The sequence below is a fragment of the Podarcis raffonei genome, chromosome 3, assembly GCF_027172205.1.
Source record: "Podarcis raffonei isolate rPodRaf1 chromosome 3, rPodRaf1.pri, whole genome shotgun sequence".
NCBI classification, from domain to species: Eukaryota; Metazoa; Chordata; class Lepidosauria; order Squamata; family Lacertidae; genus Podarcis; species Podarcis raffonei.
This window is the reverse complement of record NC_070604.1, coordinates 58,153,933-58,167,402: the sequence shown is the minus strand read 5'-3', so window position 1 is coordinate 58,167,402 and position 13,470 is coordinate 58,153,933. Positions and strand designations below refer to the sequence as shown.

General features: G+C 42.9%; 1 protein-coding gene across 4 annotated transcripts in view; it reads right to left on the bottom strand.

Moving 5' to 3' along the window:
• NKAIN2 (sodium/potassium transporting ATPase interacting 2) overlaps nt 1–13,023 on the bottom strand; it is a 451,605-nt gene extending 438,582 nt beyond the window's left edge. The window contains exon 1 of one of the 4 annotated variants that reach the window (XM_053381820.1): nt 11,722–13,023. In XM_053381820.1, the coding sequence (XP_053237795.1) occupies nt 11,722–11,775 (54 nt within the window). In that variant the 5' untranslated portion in view covers nt 11,776–13,023. The remainder of the gene's footprint in view (nt 1–11,721) is intronic. The other 3 variants (XM_053381821.1, XM_053381818.1, XM_053381819.1) reach the window with 3 other exon arrangements.
• Between the last annotated feature and the right edge of the window lie 447 nt (nt 13,024–13,470).

The following is a 13,470-nucleotide window of genomic DNA, read 5'->3' as shown; positions in this document are numbered from 1 at the left end:
GATTGCGAATAGAGAGTGCTCAAAACCAATTATAGAATACAGTACCTTTCCTTCATCCAAATTGAGAACCAGCAAACTAATACCAAGAGCTGCCCAATCCATGTTTACTTGGAGTTAAACACAGAGCAAAGTTAAATGGCTGGCTGTTTATGCTAGTGCCGATTAAATTTTCCTCCATAAAGCTATGGCATTTAGTACAATAATCTGTTTTATTATTTGTTAGATTTAATATACATTGAACAGTAAGCCATAGGAACATGAGAAAAAGTGATTAATATTCTATCACTGATAACCTAGCTAAATACAAAAAGGGTTGTGTATTTTACTAAACACAGGCACACCAGGAACTGGCTGGAAGATAAGGAGTGGTGGGAGGCTCAAGCTGGAGAACCCATAGGGAAGCATCAGAAGATTAAGGCTCAGAGGCAGGGGAGGAGGAGTGGGCAGTGGCGTGCGGTCATTGGACTAAGAGAACTAGGCTAGTCCCCTAAATGTTACCTGGTGCTTCCTCCCCAAAGCCCAGAAAGCTTCTGCTCTGATTAGGGAGGGAAGTTTGAGACTCTGATGGGTCCAAGATCCATCCTGCCATCTTCCCAAAACCCATCCGGCTTTTAGGAGGTGGCAGGAGGGCTCTAGCGTGCTGTCAGAGCCCTGGCACCTCCTTCACAAAGCCCATGAAGCGTCTGACCAGCTTAGGGAGGGAGGCGTGATGGTCATGTGCATGACATCAGGATGTCACAATGTCACATGTATGACATTGCACCCCCCCCATCACCCCCCCTGGCACCTCTGACCCAAACAGTTCTCCTATAAAAAAAATTACTGCACACCACTGGTGATGGGACAATGAAGACAGGTCAGAGGAGGAATGGGGGCAGAATGGTTGGATGCTCAACGTGCAACAGGAAATAGTGATGGAGAGGAAGATGAGGCAGAAAACATTACAGAAATACAACATGCAGCTGATGGGGGCGGGGAGCTGAGGCTGCAACAGATTCACAGGAACCTGCCAGTCTTACTATATTCAGCTCTCCTGAATATAGAGCTCCTGAATATAGAGCTAGAAGAGTTTTGGATGTAGTGGAGCAACAAGCACAAAAAGCACAGGGGGCTCCTGACTGATGGAGTTTAAGACTCCAAGGAAAACAGCCAGATGGAGAGGAGACTTGGGAGAGGAGAGGGGAATGGGAGGCCCAGATTGTCCTTCTGGCAACTGCTTTACCGGGGCCAGTCTCACCATAGGTTTCTCTGTTTGTATTCAGGTTTTTTGAATAAAGAATCAACTTTACTGCTTGTCTCTGAATCTCCCTGCTGACCTGCAGCTGAACCAGCCCTGACACATATAGGATTGGGCACATAGAAACAGTTGGCATGGTTCTTGGATCTTGGCCTAAATATTTCAGCAAAAAAAGTTATAAAATTCCAAAAAACATGCAGCCTTATGAACAGCCCAGTCATGGACTGCAGATCCAGAAAACCATTCTGCTGGTCTGCATTTTCTGGCCTTGTCAGTTCCATCAACCAGGTTACTGTGACTGCAGGTCCAAAACCTGAAATGAGCTTGGACAGTAAAGTTGGCTTCCAGGTGGAAAAATCCAAATTGGAGACTGAATTGTTAGAATCCAGTACTAAGAATTTGTCAAAAATGTATAATTTGCTGCTGAAATGGAATACACAAGATGAAACGGTTAAATCAGCTATGATTAAATGGGCTCAGGACATTGGTCATAATATTTTGTTTGCTGATTGGGAAAAGTTGTGGACCACCGGGATGAAATTTACGGCATGTAATGCCCTAAGAGAAAATATTATGAAAATGATCTATAGGTGGTACATAACCCCGGTCAAGCTTGCAAAGATTTACCATTTGCCTGACAATAAATGTTGGAAATGTAAAGAAAAGGAAGGTACATTTTTTTCACCTTTGGTGGACGTGCCCGAAGATTAAGGCATTCTGGGAAATGATCTATAATGAACTCAAAAAGGTATTTAAATATACTTTCACCAAGAAACCAGAGGCCTTTCTCTTGGGTATTGTCGGCCAAGGGGTGTTAAAGACAGACATAACTTTTTTCATGTATGCTACAACAGCAGCTAGAATACTCATTGCGAAGTACTGGAAGACGCAAGATCTACCCACACTGGAAGAATGGCAGATGAAGGTGATAGACTACATGGGTTTGGCAGAAATGACGAGCAGAATCCGAAACCAGGGAAGAGAAACAGCGCAAGAAGAATGGAAAAAATTCAAGGACTATCTAAAGAAATATCACAAAGTTAATGAAAGTTAGAATGATGATGGACTGGAAAGTAAATGGTTACTATTAGTAATGGTTAAGACAAGGAGAATAAGGAAGATTAGTTTAAACTTAAATTAAAATAAGGGAAGATTTGCTGAGTAATTGATAAGAATTTGGAATACAGAAAAGGGAGGCATGAGGAAGTCGGGGAAGGAAGGTTTAAGAAATCAGGATATGAAATGGTACATGTTTTTTGTTTTGTTTTTGTCTTTGTATGTTTATGTATGTTATGGAAAAATTCTTGAATAAAAATATTTATAAAAAAAACAAAACCTGAAATGAGCTTTATGAAACCTAATGGAAACACTCAATAATATGTTATTGTTACAAATAATAGCCTATTGAAATGAATGAGGGCTGACTATACAGAAGCACTGCTTGGTAAAGTAATGATGGGTCTTTGTAATATTATTATTATTATTATTATTATTATTATTATTAACCCAGCCCATCTGGCTGGGTTTCCCCAGCCACTCTGGGCGGCTCCCAATCGAATATTAAAAACACAATACAGCATTAAACATTAAAAACTTCCCTAAACAGGGCTGCCTTCAGATGTCTTTTAAAAGTATCACTGCAACAATATTCCATAGAATTCTGTGAAAATATTACAAGGTAGCGCAACTCTCCCCAATGTGGCACCTTCCAGATAGTGTTTGAGTCTAAAACCCATCAACCCTAGCCAGTGGTCAAGGTTTATGTGACTTGCATCCAAAGCACCTGGAGGACACCAGGTGCCGCTAGGCTGTACTAGACAAATGTCTGAATCTTTGAGCACAAGGTGAATGCCTCCATATTAAATAGGCAGAGTGTATTGGAAAAACCAAAACACAAAAATGTCACTTAGACTACAATCCCATGCACACTTATCTGGAATGAAGTCCCCTTGAACTGTAAATATTGCACTGTTAGACTTGCATTCTATCTATATACAAAAAAGCACTACCTAAATAGCTTATAAACTTTCCTTATTTGGAACTTGCACAACCTCCAAGTCTCATGAAGTAAATAATTATCAATGCATTGCATTTAATTTCAAGAAGAGAACAGAACACAGTCTTAATTTTATTCCTCTCTCCCTCCAAGGATTTCCTTCATTACCAGATATTAATTCTTTGAATTTTCTCTTTTGCATTGCAGACAACTTGACATGCATGATTTGCCCTCTTACCCAAGAGATATCAAAAGCAAGTAAACTAAAATGTCCTTTCCCCAATAGTTTCCAGCACTGCTTCATAATACAAGAAAGAGCACACAGATGAGCCTTAAAATTGAATTTCTCAATTAAGATTATGGCTGCAACCCTTGACTACCACAGAATAAATGTCATTGAACAGAGTGGGACCTGTGTAAAGATGCATAGGGCTACATTGTCCATTTGAATGGTAAGTATTGCTGGTGTTGGCTCATAGGCTGCCAGCTCCTATCTCAGTCACATGAAGACAGAGTGGCCCTCCCTTCAAATACTGCAGTATGCAGTATGACAAAGCCAGTTCTGGCCATAGACAGGGGCTTTCTTAGTCATGGCTCCCCAGTTGTGGAATTCCCTCCTACTGGAGTTCTCATTGGTATCTTCTGCTCACCTATTGAAAAATCTGTCCGCTTCATTCAGTATATGGGAGTATATGAGCACACAGTTGTTTGTTGCTTTGTGACTATGTATTCCAATAACTGATAATTCTTATGGTATTATGTTTTTATTGCTGGTGCATTATTTTTGTACTTTGTTGTAAAATGTTCACTGCTTTGAAAATTCTTATTGAAGGCAGCTTACAAATATGTTAATAAAAGATAATGATAATATTTCAAACTATAAAGATGTGGAGACTGTCAGGTTTGTTTTAATCTTGTAGAACATGCAGGCATTATATGGGAAGTATACAACTGCAAAAAGTGTCTGATATTGCTCCACGAGTAACATCACCTGTGACATTGACAGTTCCATCTCTCAAGAGTAGCTGATAAACTATTTGACTATGAAACATAGCCTTTTCTTGAACAGCCCCACTCATCTTACCAAACTGTGTCACTCTACATGAATATATGATATAGTATGAAGCTGGTTGAATCTATCATTGAGGCATGGGCAGTCTCAAAGTTTCTCATGTGAACTGTGACAATTTCATAAATGTCTCATTTGAAAGAAATAATGAATCTCTGAGTGCTATGCTTTGTGAGACATTAAATGAATAATGAGATTCTGTGCCCTTTAAGCCAAAAATGGGTTATGTCATAACCCTTGCACAAGTGGTATCTAAGACATACTTGTTGTATAGAGAATCGAGTTCTGTTCTATGTGGTTAAATGTGTCGTTGTTTTACCATTTATGCAATACAGACAATTAAAAATGCTGTAAGACATGAATAATAGTACTGTCTTTTCTGAAGATTAGATGCCTCTGACGATATTGCTAGATTGCACAAACATAATATTATACATATGCCGTCCTTTATATGCAAGTTTATAATACCTTAGGAACCACAAATAATACATCTATGGCTAGTACTGTGCTCATATACACGATGGCTTTAGTTCAATGTAGAATTATTCCAATTAATCATGAGACTGGTAACTGTACTTGTATTGATGTATGAAGTACTTTAGAAACTCCATATGAAACAAAATTGATTACTGTTTTCACCACTCAAATTACCAGTAACCAAATATGTCCAATTTTGGATTCACGAGTCCCAGCTCTGCTGCTTAGCCCCAGAAAACTTCAACAATAATTGGTTTTCAAATTCTTTAGGACATTATGAATTTAAAGCAAGTTAGTTGTCATGACTTCCCCAAGGAGTCATGGGAATGTCAAAGGAAACTTGGCTCCGTTGTAAAACCTGTTCCCGGGATGAAACCTGTGGCAAGCCAAGTATAAGAACTTGTGTAAGGCAATGACAATTAAATAAAGTTTTAAAAGTAACTTATAAGTTACTAAGGTAGAGAAATGTGCCTTAAAATATTTTCAGATGAAAGCATTTTCCAGATATGAAATGTTTTTCAGTGAATGTTCAGATTATATGTCACCATGAAGAAAGACCAGGAAAGTGTGAGTTATATTTGCATTTTTAAAAAAGGGGGTGGGGTTATACAGTACACTATAACTAATTTTATCTTAAAAAATCACATTTCTACATACTATTGAAAATAAAATCTGAATTCTGAATACAAAATGAATTCTAGTAAACAGTGCTGCCACAGGAACACAGGAAGCTGCCTCATACTGTCAGACGAATGGCTCTCATAGCTCAGTATAGCCTACATGAGCAATGGGCAATATTTTGCCCACCAGATGTTGCTGGCTTTCCCATCAGCCCTAGCTAATATGGCCAATGGCCAGGGATGAAGGGAACTGGAGTCCAACGATAGCTAAGGGCCCATCTCTTCAGTTTCCTCTTTCCTGGTCTACACCGACAGACAGGGTTTCAGATGGGATCTGTCCCAGCCCTGCCTGGAAGTACCAGGGATTGAACCCAGGACCTTCTGCATGCAAAGCACACCCTTTTTTATTTCTGCCAATTGATCGAGGCAAGAAGAAGAAAAACTGGCCAGCCCTGCTGTTGTGCCTTTAACAGCACAGCTGTTGGAGAAATGAACAGTGGAAGATTTCCAGAGTATGCAGAGAAACAGTATCACCATTTCAGACTCTACAATCAGCAGGTGAGCCCTTGCTGGTGGTGCCTGAGGATTGCCCAATTGGTGTTTACCCATAATATGGTATTTTCAGTGGCAGTTTCCCAAGTTCTAGCCTAATGCTTCAACCACACACTACACTGGCATTCACTCAAGCTTCTTATGGCTAAAGGACACTGTTTCTGGCAAACATGAGATCACTGGCTGAGAGAAGGTTTAACTATTTTGGAATGTTTTTGACTGTTTTTAGAATTTTATTAAAAATATACAATCAATGCTGTGTTTGCTTCAGAAAGAAGAGTGGGGTATAAACTGAATAACAAGAATCAATTACTGTATTTGATGTCTACATAACAAGCTGCTGTGACACAGGCACAGAAACTACTTGATAAAATGATAACCCTGCCAGTAAATAGGGGTTTTGCAGATACAACTATAGGTGTGGATCTTTTAACTGCCTTTTAACTTTGCCAGTGGACTCATGAAAGTGAAGATATCACAAAGTTCCTACTGATCCACTTGCCCACATAATTTTGGTCCTCCCCTTCAAAACTGTAAGGCAGTTTCAACAATTGTAAAATATTTCCGAACCTAGTCATGTAGAGCTAAGTTTTCTTCTTCAAAGATGACAAAGCAAGCAGCTACTTACATGCCTGACTCATAGTAATCACAGTCATTTTGTTAAAGGCTGTTACTTCCAAGAGTACTCTTACGTAAGAGCTTTCACAAAATTGCATTCAAAGAGGGATACACAAAGTAAACTGCAGAAAACTTGCAGTGTGCATAGCGATTAAAAATACCACTCACCACCTACATAACATTTGGCCAGTGACAATGTTCTTATTAGTAAACACTATCATATTATGTCTTTAACATTTATATTTTACTTGTATTTTCTTCATTAATATAAAATGGCCCAGCTAAATCCCTCTACTTTCCCTTACACTTTGATCAGCCACAGAATTACTTTTGGGCAAGATAGAGGAGCAGATTATCATGTTTCAACTCCAGGTAGCTTTGGTTGACACTGATTATTTTGATACAGTCTGCTTCACCCTGACTATGGGGCTAAAATTGTTGGGTCACCCTCTTTAATTACCTTCATCAGGAGATGGATGCAAGCAGGGGCACCAACTCCCAGAAGCCCAACCCTTTTGGGTCCCCCCAATATGGGTAGGGGCAATGTTTAAAAAAATCAGGGCACAAGCATGGATCTGAGCATCACACAGCTTCAGTGACTGGCTCCTCCTCCTGCCACAGAAGGGAAGGAATGGGGAAGCCAGTGTTGGTGGCAGGAGAAAGAGCCACCTGCCATTGAAGCTGCACTGCTGCCACATTCAGCTCTGCCCCCTGGCTCCTCTGATGTCTTGATGCAACATTGGGATGTCACATGTGTGATGTTGCTCCCTACCCAATCTCTCTCACAAGTTGGCACCCCTGGATGTAAAGAAGAACAACCACGGGAGCTCTTGGTGATTTTCAAAACCACCAGCCATAGTATCCATCTGACTGTGTTGCCAGAGTGGAGCCTGGAAGCACAGTATTACAGTGACAACAATCCTTTCTGGAAGAGTCCAGAACACTCCATTGAAGGACTACTATGTCAACTCATGGCCACCAGCATTGGGGGTGTCACAGAATTTCACTTAAAGAGGTTATCTAGATGTTTAGGCTGAGGTATCTGCAGTATGCAGATGGTACACAGATTTACAGGGATGCAACAGAAACCAGGTACCTGGATGCTATTCCAGAATAGGCAGCCAAACTGAAATCTTAATCAAAATAAGATAGAAATACTGTGAGTTGAACTAGATTGAGGTTTGCAATTGGTTTTGGATGCACTATTTGGATGCACTATTGGATGCACTATTTAGAGGTACTCAAGGATCCAGTGTTATCTATGGAGGCACAGGCAATCTCAGTAGGTAGGTGTGTCTTTTACCAGGTTAGGTTGGTTCACTAACTGCAACCAGATCTGGATAAAAAAGAGCCAGGTCACAATTACTAATTTTGTATCAGCAGCCTTCACTGCTCATTTTTTGTTTCTGGATTCAATTTAAAGTTGCTCTGATTTCACTATGGAGTGTTTTAAGTGTTAAGACTGGGGGCCTCAGGCAATGTGTTCCACTGCTGTAGTCTTGAATGAAAAAATAAACAACAGCATTTCATATTCCACTCTGGTCCACAATATCACCTCTCTTCAAGATAGCCTCTCACTTTAACAACTTTGAGAAATTAGGAGGAAATTTTAATATGCTGATTCAATTAATAGCATTAGCTATCAGCAGGTTAAGCTTATTACCTTCTATTATTTCTCATATAGGTTTCAGAAGAAAATGAGCTGTCAGAAATGGTTTTCCATGACACACATGAAAGCTGGTTGGCATGTGGGTATGTGTTAACAAGAAAATGGAAGAAAGAACAGAATGCAACTAAGACAAGCATGTGGATTATTCTTCAAATTTTAAAGCATTATACAGTGCATAATACTGTTCCTCATCCTACCATGACAAAGGAAAGAGAGAGAAAAAACCCACTTTATATATTATATCAGATGTTTACCTACACAGTAATTACTTACATATTTTGAAAGAGGAAATTAACACATTGCCTCCAGGCTGAACAAACATAAATACATAAATAAATAAATAAATAAATAAATAAATAAATAAATAAATAATATTGACTGTAATCCTATACAGTAAGGGTGGGGAACCTGTGATTATTCATATATTTATGGACTTCGAATCCCATAAGCCAAAGCCAGCATGATCAATGGTCAGGAAGGATGGAAGTTGGAATCCAGCAACACCTGGAAGGTGACATGTTTCTGAAACCCACTATACAGAGTGGCTCATAAGTTTGTCACACTGTCTTGAGTGAGTAATACTTCTGAGCAACCATGTGCATCACTGCAACAAATCAAACTGTAAAGTGCATTTAAAAAACAACAACAAACTATTGCTTCAATTTTATATTTAAACCTGGTGTTGTTTTTAGCATGAACCTGTTTCCCCAACAAACTAGGTATGAAGTGAATGTACAACAATGATTAATAGTGGTAGGAACATAGAGATAATATTGACAAGATCTCTGCTCCTGGACATAGACCTCCACATACAACCTCCACACAATAAGTCTCTTACAAATTAACACCTCTCTTCAAGCTTTTCTTGTGCAAGTCCAGTACCTGATAAGCACAGTAGACAAAGTATCTCACAAGGCTCACAAGATTACCACTATCCAAACCCAAGCCATTTAAGGGCTATTCCACACATTATATGGCATCAATCTCAGGCTTGTCACCAAGTGTACATTCAACAGGAAGCTGCAGCCAGTCATGGTTTTCATATGAGAACAGCTCTATGCATGGCATTTGCCTTATTCATACTTCCCCAACCCAATACAAACTCACATGTGGCATCTTGCACACTGATATCCATCATAGTGCTGAGACTACTCATGAGTGAGCATTTGAAAGCCAGTGCATAATGAGAAGAATTGGGGAATAAAATTTGGTGGTCACTGAAAGCCAATTGCAGTTCCTAACTCCATCAGATCCAACATTGCAATGATAAGCTTTATTTAGTGTGAAAGGAACATCTCTCCATCATTGTTCTATGTTCGTGAAATCTGCTTCAATACTTGAACATATCTGTAAGATATTTACTTATCCTGCATTATAAACAGTCTAACCATCCAGGCTGTCATTATGTCCTATAATTTAAAATACCAAATCTTTTCTCTCTCTCTCTATGGATGAGCGCCATGTAACATTTACATTTGATTCATTCCAGGGCCCAGCAGAGCTAAAGTAATAACAGTAAGGCATATTTCATAAGCTCCAGTATTAGGATGGTTGTATTTTTTATTCTCACACTCAGTCCTGTAATCTATGTTCCTTCACAGACCCCAAGAAATGGTAAATGTATATCTATCTGCCTTTTGCCATCTCACTCCCAAGCTAATGTTGATGCAGAAGTTTATAATCAACCTCTAGGATACATTGAATACTCTTGTGGCTACCTTTAAATACATTGTTGTAGCTGTATTGGGTCAAGTCAACAAGGGGCACAAACCTTTCAATATCAGACACTGGGGACAGCAAGGAGGGGAAAGCTGTTGCCCTCATCATGCTTATGAAGTTCCCAGAAGCATTTATCTAGTCATTGCTGGAAACAGGATGCAGGACCAGGTGAATCTTTGGTCTGGTCCAGCTGGGCAGTTTCTGTATTCTGACCTTTGGCATAGAAAGCCTAAAACTATTGTTCCATTTAGCTTTGGGGGAGGAACTCCAGTGATAATGTTAAACAGCTTGCGTTCCAACAATTTTGTTTACATTTAACAGGGTTGGGGGAGGGTTTCTTTCAAATAACTTGCACAAGAATAAATCAAACACACAGGATCAGATACTTCTGTGAAGAACAGGGTTTAGACAAGCAGAATGCTTCCTACTACACACAAAGATGATAGATTCACTGAAACATCACAGATGTGTAGGCTCTGCGACGGTCAGTGAATCTTTCCCATGTACTGATTTTGTTCCCAGAATGGTAATTTTATTTTCCCATGCAGTCTTCTTAAGCACCTGTCTTTTGGGAAAACTGGTGATACTCTGCCAGTTGGAAGAGTGTACTGTAACTGTTTTCTCCCTTTTCAAGGTTAACTGCTTTAACACTGCAATCCTGTGAATGCCTACTCAGAAGTAAGTCCCACTGACCTCAATGGGATTTGCTCCCAGGACAAGAGTGTATAGGATTGCACCCTGAAGGCCCTATTCCAAACCTGTTCTACCATAGACAACTCATTCAAGGTACATTCAGAAATGTGGCATCTTCTGAGGCTATCTGCATAACAGCAACATCCATTCAGGGTGTTCAGAAAAACTCCATCTGTGAAGTTAGACATGCATAAAATAGGCACTGCAACAGATTTTCTAGTTAGTATCTGATCTTCGATATGTGGCCACTGTAGAGTTGAACAGTTTACTCTCTTTTGTTTGTTTGGAAACAACATAATTTTAGCACTGCTTGGAAACAATGAAAGCTTTTACCACATACTTCAAAACAATCATCCTGCTGAATTCATACACACCCTTTGTCTCTTATCTGATTATCTTGGCTCAAGTTCATAACCATCCCTAAAACAGTGCTCATTCCATTTAATTAAGGAAACCTCTAGTCTCTACCTCATACCTTTCTTAAGATGAGTTAACTTTTCATCCCTCACTGCAAAGCTAAATGCTTCTCATCAGCCACTCCATCCATTGTAATTACCTATGAACTGCCTTCCTTTCAACAAACAAACAAAAACCATGCTCAGTCTTTCAAAGTTCCCAAATCTCTTTGAGATCTCTTGAGCCTTCAAGGAGAAAGGGCGGATGTGTGTGTCAATTTTTAAGGTTAGTAGTCGCATCCTATGCATGTTCACTACGTCCCAATCGCTTCCATTCTCAAATAAACCAGCACAGAACTGCAGCCTCAAACAAGTTTACCCCGTGCCCACGTGAATGTCACTCAGGGAGTCTCTGTTACAACACAAGCCGCAATGCCTATACGCACATGCCAGGGAGCAAACTCCATTGAAAACAAGGATGCTTACTTCTGAGTAGGCATGCCCTGAGCTCACTCCTGCAGCCCATTCCTCTCTAACCTCTTCTCCCCTCACGAACGACAAACAGCCATCGGATTTGGCCTCTTGCTTCTCGGGGGTTTGTTTATACTTTTGTTTTATTGGAGAGAGGATTCAGACAGGAAAAAAGGGAAATCAAGGAGACCAGCGACTCACGTACCAGTTGCATGCCACAGATGAAGATCAGCGTGCACCTGCCGCTGCAATAACCCATGTTTTTTTCCTCTCTCTCTCTGTCTCTCGGAGGCCCCTCGCCACAGCTCCGCTGTCCCACGCAGAGCCCGGCCGTATCCAATCAGATGCCGGAAGAAGCCAAGCAAGCCGGAGCAGCACTCGGGGGGCTCCCGCCTGCAGCCGCCGCCGCCGCCGCCGCTGCCACCAGCGCGTCCCGAGAAGTGACAGGCATTAGGACCGCGTGAGCAGCACCCCCTGCGCGGACAGCAGCCGCCTTTGCAGCCTTCACTCCCCTTGTGCCAAGATGCCTCCGCCAAGAGCGGCGCGGGCGGCGGCGGTGGCGGCGTCCCGGAAGCCGGCGGGAGCAGCGGCGCTCCCCGAAGGCATTCGGCGGGCCCTGCAAGTTTGCCAGCCGCCTGCGCTCAGCCCGCGAGCCATCCAGCCCACTCGGCGGGCGAAAGTGAGCTCAGCTCATTCCGGCGGGCGGCGGCGGCCGGGAAGCCCCCTCTCCTCCCGCGGGCACTTCTCGCTGCTGCTCTTGTTATTGTCGTCCCCCCTCAGACGGGCGGCCGAGAAGCCTCCCAGGCTCCGCGCTCGGCCAGGTATTATTCCCCTCGCGAGGGCTCGAGTCCACCTCCAGTCAATGGCAGAGCGGTTATTCCCAATGCAGCACAGCAACAGAAGGAGGAGGAGGAGGAGGAGGCAGGGAGCTGGCGGCGGCTGCCGCTGCTCACAAGCATGACAGGCGCTGTCTCTCCATGTAAGCAAGGCAACGGCGGCCGCCGCTCCAGCCCAGCTTGGAGAAGGCGGGGAGGGGGCGGCGGCGGGTGGGGTGGGGAGCGGGAAAGGAGCGGAGGAGGACCTCCCAATCCCCTTATGACTTTGGCTCTGCTCTAGACTTCGGGGTCGTCTCCCTTGTCAGAGGCAGGCGCGCGCGCGCCAACACAGCCTCCGCTCCCGCTTTCGCGTCCCTCTCTCTTTCTTTCTCTCCGCCCCGGTTTTTTTTTTCCCCACCCCCGCCAGCGTCGCTGAGGAAACAACGAACTTGAGGGAAATGTTCTGCCGCTTTTGAAGGGTGTTTTTTCCCTTCACACAAGAGGTGGCGGGCAGCGGGAGGAGAGGACGTTTGAGAGACGACGACCCACACAGACAGCCGGTGGCATCCTTGTTCTCGGCTCGCCAGCCCCGGCAACTGTACTGTGTTGGCGGGAAGAGACTCTGCCCGCCCCCGCCCAGCGGTCACGCCTACGCGCGCCCACCCGGTGCACGTGAGGACGCTGCTTTGGTTCCGAGCGTTCTCTCGCTGTCTAGGGGAAATGGGGGCGGGGGGGGGCGCCTCTGGAGGAAGGTGCGGAGAAACTGGCTGAGCAGCGCGGAGTTCTCTGCTGCCGCCTGCTGGGCCTTGGGCGAGGAAGCAGCAGCAGCCGCAGTGGCCACAACAAAACAAAACACGAAAGCAGTAGCAGCCGCAGAGGAGTCCAACTTTTCCATTTTCGGTTTTTTGTTGTTGGTTTTTTTTGGCCTGAGCACGTCTCTGTCGTTCTTGCCTTTCCTGGGCTAAGTTTTGAGTAAGGAGGGGGTTCCCCATAAGGGTTGTCCTGGCGTTCACCTGTGAAAGGCTCAAGAAAAAGGTAGGTCCCCATAGATGACAATGAGGCACACAATACATCGTGTCAAATTGTGGGGTGCCTCGACCCCAGGCTATGGGGTGAGCCAAACAGACATACAGGTACCC